The sequence below is a fragment of the Drosophila mauritiana genome, chromosome 2R (assembly GCF_004382145.1).
Source record: "Drosophila mauritiana strain mau12 chromosome 2R, ASM438214v1, whole genome shotgun sequence".
NCBI lineage: Eukaryota > Metazoa > Arthropoda > Insecta > Diptera > Drosophilidae > Drosophila > Drosophila mauritiana.
The window spans coordinates 8,805,844-8,822,662 of record NC_046668.1 but is presented as its reverse complement, the minus strand read 5'-3'; the positions used below and the strand labels follow the sequence as shown (position 1 = coordinate 8,822,662).

Genomic DNA, 16,819 nt, shown 5'->3' with positions numbered 1-16,819 from the left:
ATTCCGATTCCGATTCCGATTACGACTCCCACTCCCATTGCAGTTTCCGTTTCCGTTAGATTGCCCTCCTTATTTTGTTTACTTTTCCAGTAGCTCTGACCTTGCTGCAAATCAGGCCGCAAGTTATCCGCTCATACCCCAATCGCCCGTTTCGTTTTTGGATTAAGTTTTGCCGTCACAGCATTCATCATTCGATAGGAAAACAGATCGGACAGACGAACCATTAGCCAGCATTCTGTGAGCATATTAGATCAGGCCAATGAAATTACTCATACAAATTACACATACGCCCCGCTGTACCAATTGAACAATTGATTTGCGTTTGTATTGGACCTGACGCACACGCACGCAGTGAGTTCCCCAAAGCGAAAAGCAAATAAGAAAAAGCGAAAATGAAAATGAAAACGAAAACAAACAAAATACCAATGAAATACCGAAACACCAGCCACACTTCATACATTCTCATATGCCTGCCCCTTTAGTCTGGCCACCAATTCGTTGTGTGTAACTGTGTGTAGTCTAGTCGTAGTGTTGTTGTTCCTGGGAGTGGGTAGTGGTACCTCCAATCCCATCCTGTTGGTCCTTTTTGCGTGACCTGTTGGCTGCTGCATGCTTGGCTTTTCCGGCTTTAATTTGACTTCAGTTTCAGTTTTGTTTTCCTTCCGATTTTGTTTCCGTTGCTGTGTGCATGCCGCCTTTTAATTAGCTGATTGCATTTGCTTATTGTGCCAGGCCTTGCAGTTGTGACTCTTTCTAACCCATTATCTGGTATTGAACGAACAACTCCCCAATTACTCAAAGTTTTTGTCCCTGCCCAGATGCGCACGCTGATTGCTCATTAAAAATGCTCGCTCGATTTGAAAATCAATAAGAGTCAAACGCATGGGGGATGGGCAAACAATTTTGGGTTAATTGGCAAACACGAAAAAAAAACTTAATTTAATTAGACTTGAAAAACCTCCGAACGTTGGTGAAATGTCGTCCCAATGGTAGAAACTTTGTTTTCTCTATTTCCCAGTTGAGAAACAACCGCCAATAGCTTGCCCAGCACCTTTTCCATAGAGTTTTTATCGATTTTGGTTGAGAAACTTTTTGCTTTCTGGCTTTTTAAATCAATAAATCGCGTGTTTTCAGTTCTTAAAATTTTTGAATTCAACCGTTAGCGGAAGGGGGAAACAAACTTTTGCGTGTTTCCTCCCCACGGCATGCCTAAACAACCTAAATGTTAACCATTTTGCTAAGGCCACAACTCAGTCACCATACCACACACTGATACTCTCTCTCACACACACATGCATACTCGAACACTGAGAGCAGTGAAAGCAATTTGCCATTTCAATTAAAAACCAATTAAATATGTAAATCATTTTGTGTTTAACCGAACTCATTGAACTCGAATTTGCATACACCAAACTAATCATGGGCATGCCTCAGTACGACGAGGAGACCGGCACGCCCGACTCGACGAAGGACTCGACGGAAATGCTGCGCGGGGTCACCTACCGTCCGCCTGGGTCGGCAACAGGTGGCGCCAGCAGCTTCCGGCCTCAGCCGCAACGCCAGCGGTCGGTCAACTGCCTGGGCGGTTGCTCGGAGCGCAAGGGATCATCCGTAAGTAGCGCCCCACTCAACAGCATTCTCCATTTTCGATTTCAATCAATCAACTGTATCCCGTAAAGGGTAAGGGGTGGGGGTTAAGGGGTGCCATTTAAGTTTGGTTTCAGGTAGGTCCGTCTTGATTTCATTCCGGCTTCTGCAGCATGATGTTCTTTGTATGGTAGCATGATTCACTACAACTAAAACAACTAAACCAGCAAGGGACGATGCTGCCCATCGGTCTCGTCTGCATTTGCGCACAACAATAAAACACACACTCAGGATCAGCTAGCACATTCTTATACGGGCCTCTTTGGGTTTTCTCTTAAAGTCTCTTATTGGGCATGGTTTGGTTCGTAAAGTGCATTACACTTTCGTTAAAATTCAATTCAATTATTACAAGTGGGAACCCCAACTGGCCTGTAACATCCTGTAAATGGTTTACCTTAAGATAGTGGGCTTAGCAAGTACTTCAATATTTTAGTACTCCATCAATCTGGCTGACGAGGCGAGGGATAACCATGCGCAGCAGATCGAGCGGGCGGAGATCGCGAATCTCGTGCGAAGTCGGATGGAGTCTCTGAATCTACCCACGATCGACTACGACGATGTGAGCGAGAAACGCAACCACCTGTCCTATGTGATAATCAACCCGAGCTGTGATCTCAAACTGGAGGAAGGCGATCTCATGTGAGTAATATCATACTTTTCTAAGAAATTCGTTTATACAGTTAACTGTTGATAAGGTATAATGAGTATGATGCCATGGGTAGAAAACATCCATATCTCTACTCGTATACCTCGTAGAAAATGCTCTTCTAAATTGGTTTTATTTTGCAACTTTTCCATTAGATACTTGGTGAGGCCGTCGCCGTTCTCTGCCCAAAAGACCTTCGAGCGACACAACTCGCGCCGCAAGTCGAACATCTCGTTCTGCTCGAACATCAACCTGGGTGCCACATGCGGCCCTCAGATGCCGCAGATGAACATGAACATGGCCAACACCGCCGTCGGGGCTGGATCGCGTCGAGGATCCGGCATTGCCGGATTGAACCCCATGCAAATGCAGAGCGTTCAGACCTTGGCCGGGTATGGATCATCCTCGCAGCGCTGTAGTCCCCCGATGCAGCAAATTAAATCGAATTCTCTTTCTCTACCCGACAGTCCGACGGTGGTTGGCAATCAGCGAGGACGGAGTAACTCATTGCGGGTTGGCTATTATTCCTATTACACCCACACACAGCAAACACACGCCACCGATTTCCTTCTCTATGTTTGTTCGTTTGATTCGATTCACGTTTCCACGTTTGTTTGTTACATTTTAACATTTGAGTTTAGAAACACCAGGACCACAAAATTAAATTAACTTTATGCTGCGATTATTAATGATTGAGTTTATCTCAAATTTTAAATTTCCTGATCGCAGCATAAACTCAATCCTAAAATCTCTAAAGTGAGCTCTTTGTGGAGCATCCAAAATACTAAAAACCTTCAGTACACTTTAGTAAAAGCTTGATTTTATTGTTGATTTCTTAACCGATTGGCTATGACAAACGAATGTGTTCACTTTGTTGCTTGTCCCATTTGTGGGACAGCATTTGCACTCTCACACTTAGCATCAAAATTATGGGAACACGAAATTAAGCCGCAGATCACCCCTCCAAACAAGCACGGCAGCAACTGCAACTGCAACAATCTACAGCAGCAAGCGCAAAACAACTGCAACAATCAACTACAACAGCAAACCGTAGTCATAGTCCGCACCCAGAGAATAATCACTAAAACAAGGAAACTCATGAAATATTAGACACGTTTCATTTAAGTGTCCAAGTTAAAAACAAATTAGCCCCACCATCGAGCCGCATTCCGAGTTGACGTTCATGTGTTTCTTCTTTATGTGTTCGTTTAGTTCTTTGAGTGACTGTAGCTGTTACTGCAACAATTGCCAATTTGTATGTGTAAACGTAATTGAGTTTCGTTGGTATCGAAGTACATCTGTCTTGGGCTTACTAACCCCACTAATTATCACCAATCTTGGTGGATATTCCCCGTGCTTGCTCCCATTGCAGATCGACAACGATATCCTGCTGCGTCGATCCTCGTCCCTGCGACAGGGCCTTCCCAGCGTGGGCGTCAGCCACGGCCGGAGAAAGTCGTCGCTGGAAGAGATCGGCATAAGCCACTTCACTACCCTCATGCAGGCAACGAACCATAGTAACCCCATTAAGATATCCCTAAACGGTAGCATCGGCATGGAGGTGGGTGCCATAGTGATCACAAAGTATTTAACCATAAGACTAACCTCTCCTTCTCTCCCTCAGAACCAGATATCCTTGCAGGTGACACCGCCCGAGGAGCCCACACCCATGTTAGGTGTGCCCTGTGTATTAGGCGGTGGCGGTGGAGGTGGCATTAATCCATCTGGAGCAGGTTCCTCCACCGGCGGCATGCTGGGTGGTGGCTCCTCACTGGCCATCAACACCGCTGACCTGGGACCCGGACCAAGTACCTCATCGGGCGCCAGTGGATCACTGCAAGCACAGGACTCGCTGGGACAGCAGTCATCTCAGGTGTCATCGCCACAGCATTTGCAGGGAACGATCGTATGATACAACCTGATGTGGGGGCGCCGACTCCGCTCCTCCATGTCGAAAAACAAGTGGATATAGAATACGGCCAGCACACACAGACACACCCGTAGAGATAAGTTCTAGGCAGAGCGAAAGTATTAGGAACCCAACCAAATAAACCCACCCACCCCAAAGGCTGTCTGTGGTGTGCGTTCCCGGTTAGTCCACTTCGAGTCCCATTAGGTTAGTCTCGTACGTTTATTAGATCACTAGGGAGTGGCGCGTGCTTATCAGTTTATCGCTAGGGAGTAGGCATATATTGTATATTGCATGTTTTGCAAATTAGTTGTAAGCTATGAACATGTCAGCTTTGCACAAAGGAAGCCGCGGCAAATTGTGTTTTGGGAACAACAAATGTAGTTAAACTATTGGATAGGTGTGAAGAGGATTGAGAAAACTGTATAACTGTATATATCGGATGCCTAGTTCTAAGCCAGATGTAGCAAACTATCAAATAGATCGGGCTTTAACGCAAAAACCATGTATATACCTTAGGTATGACCACTTAGTTGGGCTTCAGCTCGGTTTAGCTTCCCCTTCCTTCGGGAGGATCTTCCTCTGACCCACTTATAACCCCATATAGATACATATATGAAGGTGCTATCGATGTCTTGTACTATACACACATTCAGATTCACATTTTGTAAAACTACTAGGAGTGTTTTACGTAATTATAGGAGAGAAGTAAGGAGAAAAACAAACCAGAAAGTGAAACGGTTTTCATAACTTAAATTGGAACGGGCTTTGGTATACTCTAATGCTTTACAAAACCAACAGAAATATGTATACATATAGTAAAATAAATCAAAGAATTTGTATATAAACTATGTGAGTAAGAACCAACCATGCATTAAAACTTAAAAAAAGGAAAAACAAACTACTAGAACCTTACGAACAAAACTTAATTCGAAAGACAACAGAATTTAGATATAGAGTTTAGAGTTAACTATTTAAGGCTAGTTCGAACCAAGGATCAAGTATCGGAAACTGTACCAAATTCAATGAGCTATGTGAACCAGCGTTCGCATCTAACACAACCCTGTAGCAAAGTGTAACTCAATTCGATCCCAGCTATAGGCTCTTTAGAAATTAATTAAAGCAAACTATGTACCTACTCAACCACATGCCACATGCCACATACCACACAAACATTCACACTCACAAAAATGTTAGTTAAAGCACTTACGTCAGTTTTATAAGGAAATTTTAGTCAACGATGACGATGAAATGCATTCCAGTGTCTCGAGGGAATACCTAGTTTAGCTTACGCCTAGCACCCCAGAAACCTATTTATATAGACATATATAGTTCCGTATACTACTGAATGAATCTGTACATCTGCAACCACATAGGCCACATAGATCAAATCGATGTCTCAATGTACAAAAGTAGTTAACTGAGCCGCAATTGGCATTGGCTGCGGCATTAGAGATACGATTAGTGCGGACTAGGGTATAAACTTGCTGTAATATTTATCGGCGCCTTGCTCTTTAAGCAATGCCGAGCAGAACTCACAATAAACTCAAACTATAGTTGGAAATAAATATTCGACTTTTTGATTACATCACATCCAATTTGTTATAGAGTTTCAATCATCGTAAGATTTTGAATATTGATTTGGGATCCCGAACAAAGAATTGGGTTTTTTAGTTCAATTTATTTGTCGACAAAGCTGAACTTGCATTCGGTCTTATAAAAAATTCGTAATTTATGTAAGAGTGTGCCTTTAGCTCAGGGGAGTAAGGACGGTTATATAACGATTTTCTTGAATTAACTATTGAATTATTTTTTGAACATTGGATCTAAGAAACGCTTCTCCCAAGCACTTAAATTCTGGCTAAATTTCTAGCTGGTTTCTCTTTATTAATTATTCTTCTTTGAAATGGCACACAGGCACTCCTAGTTAGTTAAGTTAATTTAGTTTAGTTTACTTCGATACCCTTCCGCGCTTTGGTTAACTTTCTTTTTATATGATTGTATACGTATCGAAAAATAATTTCAGCATGCATTTAAAATAGACTTAGTAGCCGGGCGCCGGCACGGTGCATCCTGTGGAGGCGCTGGTGCACTTGCAGCTCTTTCCGGACGGAGCCTGTCGGTTGACCAGGCAGAGCCGGGAGTCCGTGCATCCGCCGTTGCTGATCTGGCAGGGACTCTGGTACTGCGGGCAGTGCTGCTCCACGACTGTCATGCCGTACATCTTGTGGCTGCCAAAGAAGGGCGGCTGAATGGGCGTCTGCCGTGCTCCCAAGCTGTCAACGATCTCCACTTTTTTCCTAAATAGAATATTCCTATTAGTATCTATTCCTGAACCAAAGAAATGCAAAGAACTCACGTGGTCCAGTCCGTCCAGTAGAACTGATCGTGCGTGAAGGTAATGCCGAAGGGATAAGTCAGTTGGTTGGAGATGGTGCGGATTTGGCGGTTTTGTGGCTCGATGCACTCCACCTTTTTGGTTCCCGCATCCGCGTAGCACACCTCGCCGGAGTTCTCAAGCACCACCAAGGAGTTGGGCAGAGTGACAGCATCCTTGCCCAGCAGGAGTTCTCGACCAGTGCCGTCCAGGTTAGACATCTCGATCTTGGGTGATTCGCGGTCCCAATCCGACCAGAACAGTTTCCTGGTAAATCATACGTAAATTAGAAGGCAGTTTGCAAATGGTGTTGAAACCAGGACTTACTCCCTGTACGGATCTACCGCAATACCACGGGGGTTGACGAGCTGCTTGTTGATGATCACTGCCCGCAGGGAAGAGTCGTCCAGGCTGGCCACCTCAATGGTATCCTTTTCTGAGTCCGCCCAATAAAGGCGGCGCGAGATCACATCAATGGCAATACCCTCGGGAGATTCAATATCTGAGGAGAATATTGGGTTAGGCATTTGCTTTCGGCCAACAATAATTGTATCCTACCAGTGGTGATAAACGGTCGCAGATCAGTGCCGTCGTATTTGGCGCTCACGATCTTCTTGGTCGAAATATCGCCCCAGTAGACGCGGCCCTCCACGCAATCCTTGTCCAGGCCAATGGCCATCTGAGCCACCGAAATGGGCCGGACATTACGTCCGTTGAGCGGAACGCGAGCGATCATCACACCCTGGCTGACAATTAGGAAGTCAGAGTCCTGATGCTGACGCTCCTGGCACAAGGATCCATTACCAAAGAAGCCTGAAATTAAAAAAAAAAAAACAGTGTTAGTTACAAAAGTATAAGGTTGATCATAGTACTCCTAGCTGCATAAGTCTTTCCTACTTTCGTTCTCTCTCTTCAAAATTTTCAGCTTGCTGATCAATTAAACGGTAAGTTTCCTTCTATGGCTTATATAAACCAATTAATTTTGTTACTCTGTCAAGGGATGCGTCATACACAGAAAGTGCTAACAAGGCTGTGCCGTTCATCCGCCGGAGGACTTAGACAGAAATGCCGATCCTTCAACCAACAAAACTTTAAGCCCAGCATAACCGACGAGGCTAACAAGCGCCCCACGCACTTCCAGTCCATGCGAGAATTCTTTATGCATCCGCTAACCTGGGACCGCAATAACGGCTATTTCAATGTGGTTCTGGCTTTGTCCATCTTCGGATTCTGCTTCTTCAACTCCTGCGCCCCGTGCGAACGCGAACAGAAGAGGGGTGGCCTTGAGGAGCGGACCACCCGCCCACAGTGAAATCGGAGCGCTGTCCTCGAATCTTTTCAAACTCACCCTGATTGCAGACGCAGACTAGACCGGAATTGGTCGAACGGCACTGGGCATTCATGTCGCACAAGGTCGGGTTGTTCAGGCAGTTCTGCTCCTCGATGCACACGTATCCATCTCCCTTGAAACCAGCGATGCACTGGCACTCGTAATTGGCCGGATCCCTATAAATATAGGAGCAGAAATGTATTATTATCCCTTCGTTTTAATGGGTCAGCAGATTATAACATAATCCTATGAGAACATAAAACACTACAAAAATGCATCTTGCATATTTCATATAGTTGTAAGGATCAGTTAATTATAAAATTAATCCATCATTGAGGCACTTACTCGGTAGGTTCGCAGGTGGCGTGGATGCCGCAGTTGTTAAGGACGTGGCAGGACAGAGGCTTGCTGGTGCATCCTGTAAGAGCGTCGCCCTGATATCCTTCGAGGCAGTCGCAGTACTGGACGCCCTCCACCGAATCCCACTTGCAAATGGCATTTGAGCCGCAGAAGACGCTGCCGCAACGTCCCGCCGGAACACAGCGGTCACTGACGTCCCGCTCGAAGTCCGCTTGGCAGCGGCAGACGCCGTCGTCGCAGAAGGCATTCTCGCCACAATGCTCTGCGGACTGGCACTCGGCGGCCAACTGACAATTGAAGCCGTTGCCTGTGTAGCCCGCCTGGCAGTGGCACTCCGACTTGCCCAGCTGCTCCTCATAGACGCAGTCGGCATGAACGTCACAGATATCGGGTCTCTGAAGGGGTTTCAATGATGCTGTCATAGGGATATCATATATGAAGGTATAATCACTTACAATTGCACAGGAGTCGTCGCTGATGGGGTCGCAGTTGTATCCATCGCCTCTGAATCCCGGCTGACAGGTGCAAATGTGGCGAAGCTCCTGGCCATACCAATTGCAGGTGGCGTTGATGTGACAGTTTTCATCCACATCGCAGGGAACTACAAGGTACAAGACGGTTAAGTTATACCGACGCCTATCTTGACAGAATCTCACTCAGATCGGCATTCCTTTCTCCATCGAATTCTTGCACGTAGGTGCAGCGCAGACTATCCTCGCTCAGTTCGTATCCATAGGGGCATCGGCATTCTCCTAGAGCATCGCACAGCGGATCCACATCGTGCCTCTCGAGCAACAGAGGCTCGCAACGTCCGTTCTCCCAAACTTCGCCATGTCCGCAAATATTGGTGCAGGTGTAGCCATCGCCGTCGAATCCTTCGTGACACGTGCAACGTCCCTGGTAACAGTCGGCGTCCTTCGAGCAGCGCTGAGTACGATAGGATAATACATATAATGAAAAGATGCCCGCTTCACATTTACCATAAGTGTTGCATACTTCTAAGCGCTCATTTCGATCTTAAAAACCATAGAATGTTTATTTTTGGTATAGTCTTGTATGATAAAAATTATGGTGTCTTTTTTTCGGTCTCTCTTCTCCAATTTCATTCAATATTAAGAAAAATATAAAATTCAATCAGGCTTTTAGTTTACTCACGTAGCACTCGTCGGAGTGTTGGGGTATCTGCTCATCAGGATAAGGATATGGATTCGGTTGGGGATACTGATCACGCTCCCGTTCACGCTCATCTTCCCTTTCCCGCTCCTGGTCCTGTCCCTGGTCGGGATAAGGGCTGGGATTGGGATTTGGTTCGGAGGTGGGTTCAGCTTGTCCCTCGACTGCTGGCGGGTACTCAATGTTGTCAGCGGTGCTGTTGGACAGACAACGGTAGCCGTTGCCCTCGAATCCCTCGGTACAGTAGCAGTTGAATCCGCCCTCCGTGTTGTCGCAGACAGCATTCTCATCGCAGACGTGGGAGCCCGTCGCGCACTCGTCGATGTCCAGGCAGACCTCCACTCCACGCTCGTCCAGCTGGGCAGCGAAACCGTGGTAGCAGTCGCACCGGTAGGTGTCCTCGTAAGGAACGCAGACGGAGTTCTCCACGCAATCGGCGGTACCATCGTTGCAGGCATTCGATTCGGGGGTTACGCCCACCTTGCTCATGGCGCCAATGCGCAGAGCCTGATCACGCTCCACATAATCGAGTGCCACCTTGGAGATCTTCTGCAGCACCTTGGTGGCACTGGGATCTGCCTCGTCATCGCGCAGGCAGCTGCGGTACAAAATTCTTTGCTCCACCTGCAGAAAACATGAAATTAACATTTAGAAATCGGTACACCAAATGAACGTGGAAAGTAAGGACTTACCTGAAGTCCCAACACACGCTGCTCCTCGGTAATATTTATATTGAGCACCTGGACAGATTTCAGTTCTCCAGGTCTTTCGAAAGTGTACTCCTCCACGTAGTCGGGTAGGACTAGGACTGCATCCGCTGCCACTGCCGGAACCTCACCATAGATCTCAATCTTCACAGATAGCTGGTCCCAGTAGTTGAGGCCCTCGAAGGTCTGATTCACATGAAGATTCTCCCCAGAATCGAATTGCAATCGAGATACATGGGTGTAGACACCGCCGGTTAATTGGTATCCATTGGCCACACCACCCACCGACTTGGCAAACAGCCAGGGCACAGTGGTCAGCAATGGGAGGACGAGGCGCAGTTGGGCGCCCAGTTCGGGGGTTAGGGGATTGATGGTGGTATAAGTGCGGCCTTCGCTGGTCACCACATACGACTGCAGCTTGGCATCCTCGCTGACGGGCTGCTTGTTCAGCTCTCCGGCCAGAGTTCCTGTCACTCGGATCGGTTGATCATTGGTCAGGCAGGACTTTCCATTGCCATAGAATCCGGACCCGCAGACACAGCAATATCCTTCGGCTTTGTCGTGGCACTCGGCCTTCTCGTGGCACTGATGGGCGTGGGCCTGGCAACTCAGAGCCAAAGCGGGGGACTCTGTGAGGGACTCGGCATTGTCGGGAGTCCTCACGTTCTGCTCGCTCTCAATGGGGGCCACTTCAAATAGCCAGACTCCGGGAACACCAAGGTTGGTGCTTTCGCTCAGGAAACGGGCCTACATAGGAGAAATGGGGAATTATAAGACCCATAGTCAAGTTCTACCAACCACACTTACATTCTCCGATCCGGAACCGTTCAAGGTGTAGAAGCGTCCATCTTCAGCCACGAATCCTGCCTGGGCGCGAATGTCGGGGAGACCCAATCCAGCTGTCTCGCCCTGCAACCAGTTAAGACCGCCATCCGGATAGATGAATTGCACAAACGTGCTCTGTTCGTTGGCAATCAGCGCCACCTGGAAGGTGTTCAGACGGTCCGTCTTGGAATCGAAGTAGCCCACATTGCGCCACGTGGCCACGATCACCTGGCGAGCCTCGAATTCAGACTGGCTGCTAAAGGCGTAACGCACCAAACTGGAGGCCCTGTCGAGGATACTTTGTTCCTTGGACTCGAACAGGGAGATCGAGGTGCCCTCATCGCTGTACGAGGTATCCACGTTCGAGTAGAAGGCCGCTATCGAAGCATATTCCAGCGGAAAGGGCTGGTTCAGGTACTCGGGGAACTCGGAGTTGAAGGTGAGGATGCCATTGGTGTTGATCTGGGGAATTCAAGAAAGAACTATAAGTAACATAGATAAGGAATACTAAGGAGTTACATTTAAAATATCAAATTTCTTAGTCACATATGTTTTTTATAAATGTTTTGAAGGCGATACTCAGTTCATCAAGGTGATATAGAAAATGTTTTGCTTAGTAAATTTTAAAGATTCCAGGATAATTTTGTTAAGTGTATGGGAATAAGGAAGTTCCACTTGGGATCGTTTGAAGTGGAAATACTTGGCCTCCATATGGCGTGGCAATCAGTGCGCCCCGTGAAGTGCTAACGGGCCACTTAACTCCTAATGGCCATTCGCCTGGCGGAAACAAAACAACAACAAACCATTAACAAGGCGGCAAATGATCTGACGAAGGGAGATGCATATCAAGTGATCTGCTGCAGTGCCTCCTAATTGAGTCCTCGGCCGACATCCGCCTAACGATCCGCCTATAATTAGCTGCAACTCCATCGATGCAACAGGCAATCTGAATAAACAACCCGGAATGGGAGCACAGGTGTTTCCGAAATGCCTTTCTTGTGGTTGCCGACAGGCCGTTGCATAAATCATGTCACTCTGGTGGCTCCACGGGTTCCGTTCATCGCGACGGGGAAACACGGCATGTCTGGAAATTCCGGCAGCTTCCCTGGTGATTTGTATGGATACCCAGCTCCGCATGGATATCCAACATGCCACAATGGGTGCCAGATTGAGGTTGGGTAAGCAAACATCAAATGCTTCACTTCTGCTCAGCCTCTATTTCACACCTGAGTTGTTCAAGACTTGGACTGGCCTCAAAATATTCAATATGTTTAAATTGTTGTTAAAATTGTTTCTGTTTTGCTAAAGAGTGGATGTTGCATTTGCATACAAAACGACAAATCTAGTGAGATCTTAAAGATTAGCTATCGGAAACAAATGACCCTATGAAACATAGACACCACGAATCATAAATACATAATGAAATGCAAATTCATATCCTCGAATGATCTTTTCAAGATTTTTTTTATAGCAACATTATTTTTAATTTTTTCCTATTGAAGAAATCTAGGCTGACATTGTTCTCACGCTTTCACCGACTGACTGACGGACTATTGACGAGTTTATTTATACCCTTTCGTAATGGCTTCGACACCAATCCGACCCAAGCGCTTTGGAGCTGGCTACTAGCTCCTCCGATTATTTCAAGCATTCCGCCAAGGAATTCTCAACGAAATTTATGGATTTCTATGGCCATAGTGCTCGTTTTGGCCGTTCTGATTCTGTGCCGCGTGCTATTTCTCTACGTCAGACACATAAATTTAGTTAATTAACTAACAAAATGCAGAGCAGATAAAAAAGCGCGTTCAAAAATAGGCGACACTCGCAGTAGGCTCTCACTTCGGAGAACTCATAACTTTGGCTGCCAAGTGCCGAAACCACTCAGACACTCGGATGCCCGGAGCTCTGGCATCTGGCACTTGGCCAAGGCGGCAAAGCGACATCAATGGGTTTGGTTTTCGGTTTTTGGTCTTGGACCACCCTCAAGTGCCCGCGGATTGTAGCTGCGGATGTGTGGCACTTGGGGCTTATTGGGACACCGTGCGAGTGGGGTGCGTGTGTGGAAATCGATGTGCGACCTGTCATGTTTTGCCGAAAATTAATGTCGCCTATAAATACGCGGGCACCACAACAAAGCAGGCTCCCCCAGAAATAGATGCATGGTAGTCTAGAAACTATTGAACCGCGTTGTGTTTGCATATAGATTGCCCCTTATCAACGCGTGCTTATCACCTCGTCAGCCTGCACGCTGCAAAAATTCATTCAGTGCACAATCTTTGAGATACTTTGTAGTCTCACAAAATTCTGCATCCACTGAGGGGGGTATGCTAGGGGTACTCACATAGAGCTGCTCGTACTGCTCCCCGTAGAAGTGAATGGGCTGCTCCAGTTGCAGCACGATCGTCTCGCTGTCGCCCTTGGGCAAGAGCTGTATGCTGCCCAGGGAGCCCTCCTCGAACTCGTACAATTCCGAGGCGCGCAGGCTGTCCAGATAGTGCTCGAACTGTCCGCTGACCAGGATCACCGAGCTGAGCAGCAGGCAGGCGAGCAACTTGCTGCCGAAGGTCGGCATTGTGGCGGGATATGGATGTGTCCTTCCTGACTTGTGTATCTCTTTACTTCTTTGACTTTGACACGCGGGGATTTCACAATTTCGCCACTGGCATTTTCACACTAGACACAAAACCGAATTCCTGAAGCACTCTTGCTTTCGCCTCAAGTTTGATCCAAAAATATAGGCGATTTATAAATAAAATGTGGCACTATCTATTCGACGAATATATGTAGAGGTTTATGCCGTGTGTATAGTTTGACAGAATTTTGGAACTGTCGCTCCAAGTGGCGGCCCAGCTCCTCTGCTTTTGCTTTCTGCTTCCTGAACACGCGAGCAAGGAAACCCGAACGAACTGCACGGCTTGCCAACAGATTCTCGACTGATTGGCCGTCGTCTCCGCGGTGGATTCTCCTCGACTCGGTGCTCATCCGTCCGTTACCATCGAGTATCTGTGTGAGCTGCTGCCCGGAGTGCCGTTTAGTTTGTGCATGTGTGTATGCGTGTGTGGGTGAGTGGCGGAAAGCGAGAGTTTCTCTGGAGGCCCCAGATACCATACGTCTGTGCCCCGAATAGGATCCACACACTGACTGCACTCCGAACCAGATGCTGTTCGATTATGACAATTCTTTATTGATGTTTACCATCAACAGTCGTCGTTGGCATGGGCTGTCGCTTTGGAGGGAGTACGTAATTATGGCCAAATAAAATAATCAGTTAACAACGGAATATTTTCAGTATAGGATTGCTCATTCATTTGGTGATATTCAAAATCAGCATTATGTCATTGCACATCGATTTCATTATAAATAGGGGTACGTTAATTTTAATTCATATTCGACCAACTCATTGATAATATATATGTATTCCTTTTTATAAACCCAATCATATGATTTAGTCTATAAACGTTTAAAATATATCGCCCATATGTTACCTTGCTTACGACTTCATAAATGTTGTTTCCTGTGCTTCACTATTATACATCAATGTATAATATAATAATAATAATATACATCATCCTGTGCTTCACTAAGACTAACTTACCATGTATTTCGTGTTTTAAAAAGGTAGAGTTTTCAAATTAATATTAAATAAGTGAGATTCATAGATTCTCCTGAAGATCGCTATAGAGCGCTATAAACATATGGTCACCTTGGATATATAAACTAGTTCTCCTAAGACTTCTGGGCCGGGCTTCCGTAACACATTGGTGCTACTAGATAGTTTCGGGAGTCCCAATTCCAGGGAACTGAACTTGAGGCGGGCACGTGCCGCTCGATTGCTCTTGCCCCCCAAAATTCCCGCAGCGCATGCCACCGTGAAGCGCCGCGAGGAAAGGGCGAAGCGTATGGATACCTTCTCCACAGTCACACCGAGTCCACACGCATATCCACACCCAATCCTCAGAGGCTGGTGCCCACTCCAAGACTTTTGATCAGTGGTGGTGCTAAAACAGCTAAGTTAGAGTTTTTTGTTTAAAATGGTTTTAAACTCAGTAAAACCTGGCATATGAACTAAAATCGTGCATAGTAATTTGTCAGTTTAGTTTTAGTATGAACCCTTCATTTTATTTTAAAAGTTAATACGAATGTATCTGTTTTCAAAATGAGGCGGAAATGAAAAAGTTTGGAATCGGTTGATGCTAGCACCGTTCTAAATAATATTGAGGGGTTTTCCCAATGGTATGACCAGTCTTAAGCGAACATTCAATTTAACATTTAAATAAAAAGCTAGTTCTTAAGATCTAACATCACTAATCCGGAGCACTCCCATTCCTCGGCGGGGTGTGTGTGCGAGTCGAAAATAAACAAATGGTAAACTTCTGAGGCAGCGACGCAACGTCTGCGCCCTGACTGATGAGGATCGGGTGCGGGCGAGGAGGAGGTGGAGGAGTAGGAGCAGGAGGAGCTGGAACCCAAGATGCAACTGGAACCAATGACGGGGGATGGGGGTCCGTCAGTTGGACTATTTATGATGTATTTCTCGGTTAATTAGTTGCAGCTGAATGCAGCGGAATGGGTGTGGGAATGGAATTGGGATCGGGAATGCTTCCGCATGCATTTGCTAGACATCATACCAGTCATCTTCGCCCGACCAGAAGACCAAAGGAAAGTGCGTGGCCCAGGGCCCGGGTAATTTTTGCTATATTTGGATATTGCGCCGCTTGATCGGTGATGGATGCCTGCGCCTTTTCATCATTTATCTTCGAGTGCAGCGGGCTAATGGAACTGCAGTGCGTTCCAGGAACTGGAGCGTTACGATGACGACGTCGACGGTCACGATGACGCTGCACCCGGCCAGACTGTTAGGCCATTTTCGGGTGGAATAATTAAAAACGTAAATTAAGCCCCAAATTAAAAGCCATCAAATGTTACGCAAAATTACTCCCCTGAAGCGGGTTCAGTTATAAAAGCCGCTGACTTCTAAATGGATTTACCCCTGGCATTGCGGAAAATGTGCTCCAAACTGTTCGCATTTCTGCTCCTCCTTCTGACCGCTTGGGTGACGGGCAGGAGTACTCCGCCGGAGTTGGATGAAGACTGTGAACTGAATTCTGTAGATACAATGGTGAGTTGTAGCCAAGTCTATGGATGGATTTAGAGCGATTTATAAAAAAATAGAACTCAAGAGCCAGACAATGAAATCGTCATATAAAATGATGATCGGGTACAACTTTTTATTGCAGCATGATTTCTGCTGCGACCTGCACGACGAGAGTCCCCAGTTTAGCGACTGCCAGATGGAATGGCACGAAAAGATTCCATACGAGACGGATGAAGAGGAGCAGACATACATGTTTGTGAGTTCGGTTGAGGAGCGTAAACAAGTACCAAACTAATCTCTTAATCAGTGCACCGCCGAGTGCAGTTTCAACAGTACGAACTTCCTGGGCAGGGACCGTCGTTCACTGAACCTCAATGAGGTAAAGGAGCACTTGGAAAGCGACCTGGTCAACGATGCGGACATAGAGCTTCTCTATGACACCTATGTCAAGTGCGACAGGCACGGTGTGCAAGTTGCGCTAGTTGTTAAAATCATCGCTAAACGAACTACCCTTTGCAGCGCTCTCACTGATGCCACATAAGGGAGTGAAGCAATTGGCCAAACGCCTCTCGCGCCATGGCTGTCATCCGTATCCCGGGCTGGTCCTCGAGTGCGTGGCCAACGAGATGATCCTGCACTGTCCGACCAAGCGCTTCCGACAAACAGCCCAGTGCGAAGAGACACGCAATCATTTGAAGCAATGTATGCAGTATCTAAAGTACAAATCCTAGATGTGGGATTAATACATGG

At 46.6% G+C, this 16,819-nt stretch overlaps 4 protein-coding genes across 18 annotated transcripts in view; 3 read left to right on the top strand and 1 right to left on the bottom strand.

The window, feature by feature from the left end:
• Positions 1–5,757, top strand: part of LOC117136100 (potassium channel subfamily T member 2) — a 95,333-nt gene extending 89,576 nt beyond the window's left edge. For 8 of the 14 annotated variants that reach the window (XM_033296796.1, XM_033296794.1, XM_033296795.1 and 5 more), the window contains 5 exons: positions 1,435–1,611; positions 2,081–2,286; positions 2,449–2,806; positions 3,666–3,854; positions 3,918–5,757. In XM_033296796.1, coding sequence (XP_033152687.1) covers positions 1,435–1,611; positions 2,081–2,286; positions 2,449–2,806; positions 3,666–3,854; positions 3,918–4,205 — 1,218 coding nt within the window. In that variant the 3' untranslated portion in view covers positions 4,206–5,757. The remainder of the gene's footprint in view (positions 1–1,434; positions 1,612–2,080; positions 2,287–2,448; positions 2,807–3,665; positions 3,855–3,917) is intronic. The other 6 variants (XM_033296791.1, XM_033296790.1, XM_033296788.1 and 3 more) reach the window with 3 other exon arrangements.
• A 307-nt stretch (positions 5,758–6,064) lies between these two features.
• LOC117137450 (nidogen) lies at positions 6,065–13,914 on the bottom strand. Of its 2 annotated transcripts, XM_033298890.1 has the most exons (12): positions 13,316–13,914; positions 10,957–11,436; positions 10,135–10,896; positions 9,425–10,066; positions 8,926–9,196; positions 8,725–8,870; positions 8,255–8,664; positions 7,928–8,085; positions 7,138–7,392; positions 6,907–7,081; positions 6,562–6,846; positions 6,065–6,502 (listed from the first exon to the last, which is right to left on the bottom strand). In XM_033298890.1, the coding sequence occupies exons 1-12, from the start codon at positions 13,544–13,546 to the stop codon at positions 6,247–6,249; spliced, it is 4,071 nt and encodes a 1,356-aa protein (XP_033154781.1). In that variant the 5' UTR covers positions 13,547–13,914; the 3' UTR covers positions 6,065–6,246. The 2 variants fall into 2 exon arrangements, with proteins under 2 accessions (XP_033154781.1, XP_033154780.1); XM_033298889.1 differs by having other exon boundaries at positions 8,255–8,870.
• LOC117137451 lies at positions 7,425–8,116 on the top strand. The gene is made up of 2 exons (XM_033298891.1): positions 7,425–7,523; positions 7,578–8,116. The coding sequence occupies exon 2, from the start codon at positions 7,580–7,582 to the stop codon at positions 7,889–7,891; it is 312 nt and encodes a 103-aa protein (XP_033154782.1). The 5' UTR covers positions 7,425–7,523; positions 7,578–7,579; the 3' UTR covers positions 7,892–8,116.
• A 1,865-nt stretch (positions 13,915–15,779) lies between the features above and the next one.
• Positions 15,780–16,812, top strand: LOC117137715 (general odorant-binding protein 68). Its single transcript, XM_033299288.1, has 4 exons — positions 15,780–16,093; positions 16,212–16,325; positions 16,377–16,533; positions 16,589–16,812. The coding sequence occupies exons 1-4, from the start codon at positions 15,953–15,955 to the stop codon at positions 16,798–16,800; spliced, it is 624 nt and encodes a 207-aa protein (XP_033155179.1). The 5' UTR covers positions 15,780–15,952; the 3' UTR covers positions 16,801–16,812.
• The last annotated feature ends 7 nt before the right edge of the window (positions 16,813–16,819 follow it).

Bases quoted from the DNA above. Each gene is read 5' to 3' on its own strand.
- LOC117137715 (XM_033299288.1), top strand. From the start codon at position 15,953: ATGGATTTACCCCTGGCATTGCGGAAAATGTGCTCCAAACTGTTCGCA. The intron at 16,094-16,211 runs GTGAGTTGTAGC...TTTTTATTGCAG, and splicing joins TGAATTCTGTAGATACAATG to CATGATTTCTGCTGCGACCT. The intron at 16,534-16,588 runs GTGTGCAAGTTG...TACCCTTTGCAG, and splicing joins TGTCAAGTGCGACAGGCACG to CGCTCTCACTGATGCCACAT.
- LOC117137451 (XM_033298891.1), top strand. From the start codon at position 7,580: ATGCGTCATACACAGAAAGTGCTAACAAGGCTGTGCCGTTCATCCGCC.
- LOC117137450 (XM_033298889.1), bottom strand. From the start codon at position 13,546: ATGCCGACCTTCGGCAGCAAGTTGCTCGCCTGCCTGCTGCTCAGCTCG. The intron at 10,897-10,956 runs GTAAGTGTGGTT...TCTCCTATGTAG, and splicing joins ACGGTTCCGGATCGGAGAAT to GCCCGTTTCCTGAGCGAAAG. The intron at 10,067-10,134 runs GTAAGTCCTTAC...TGTTTTCTGCAG, and splicing joins AGCGTGTGTTGGGACTTCAG to GTGGAGCAAAGAATTTTGTA.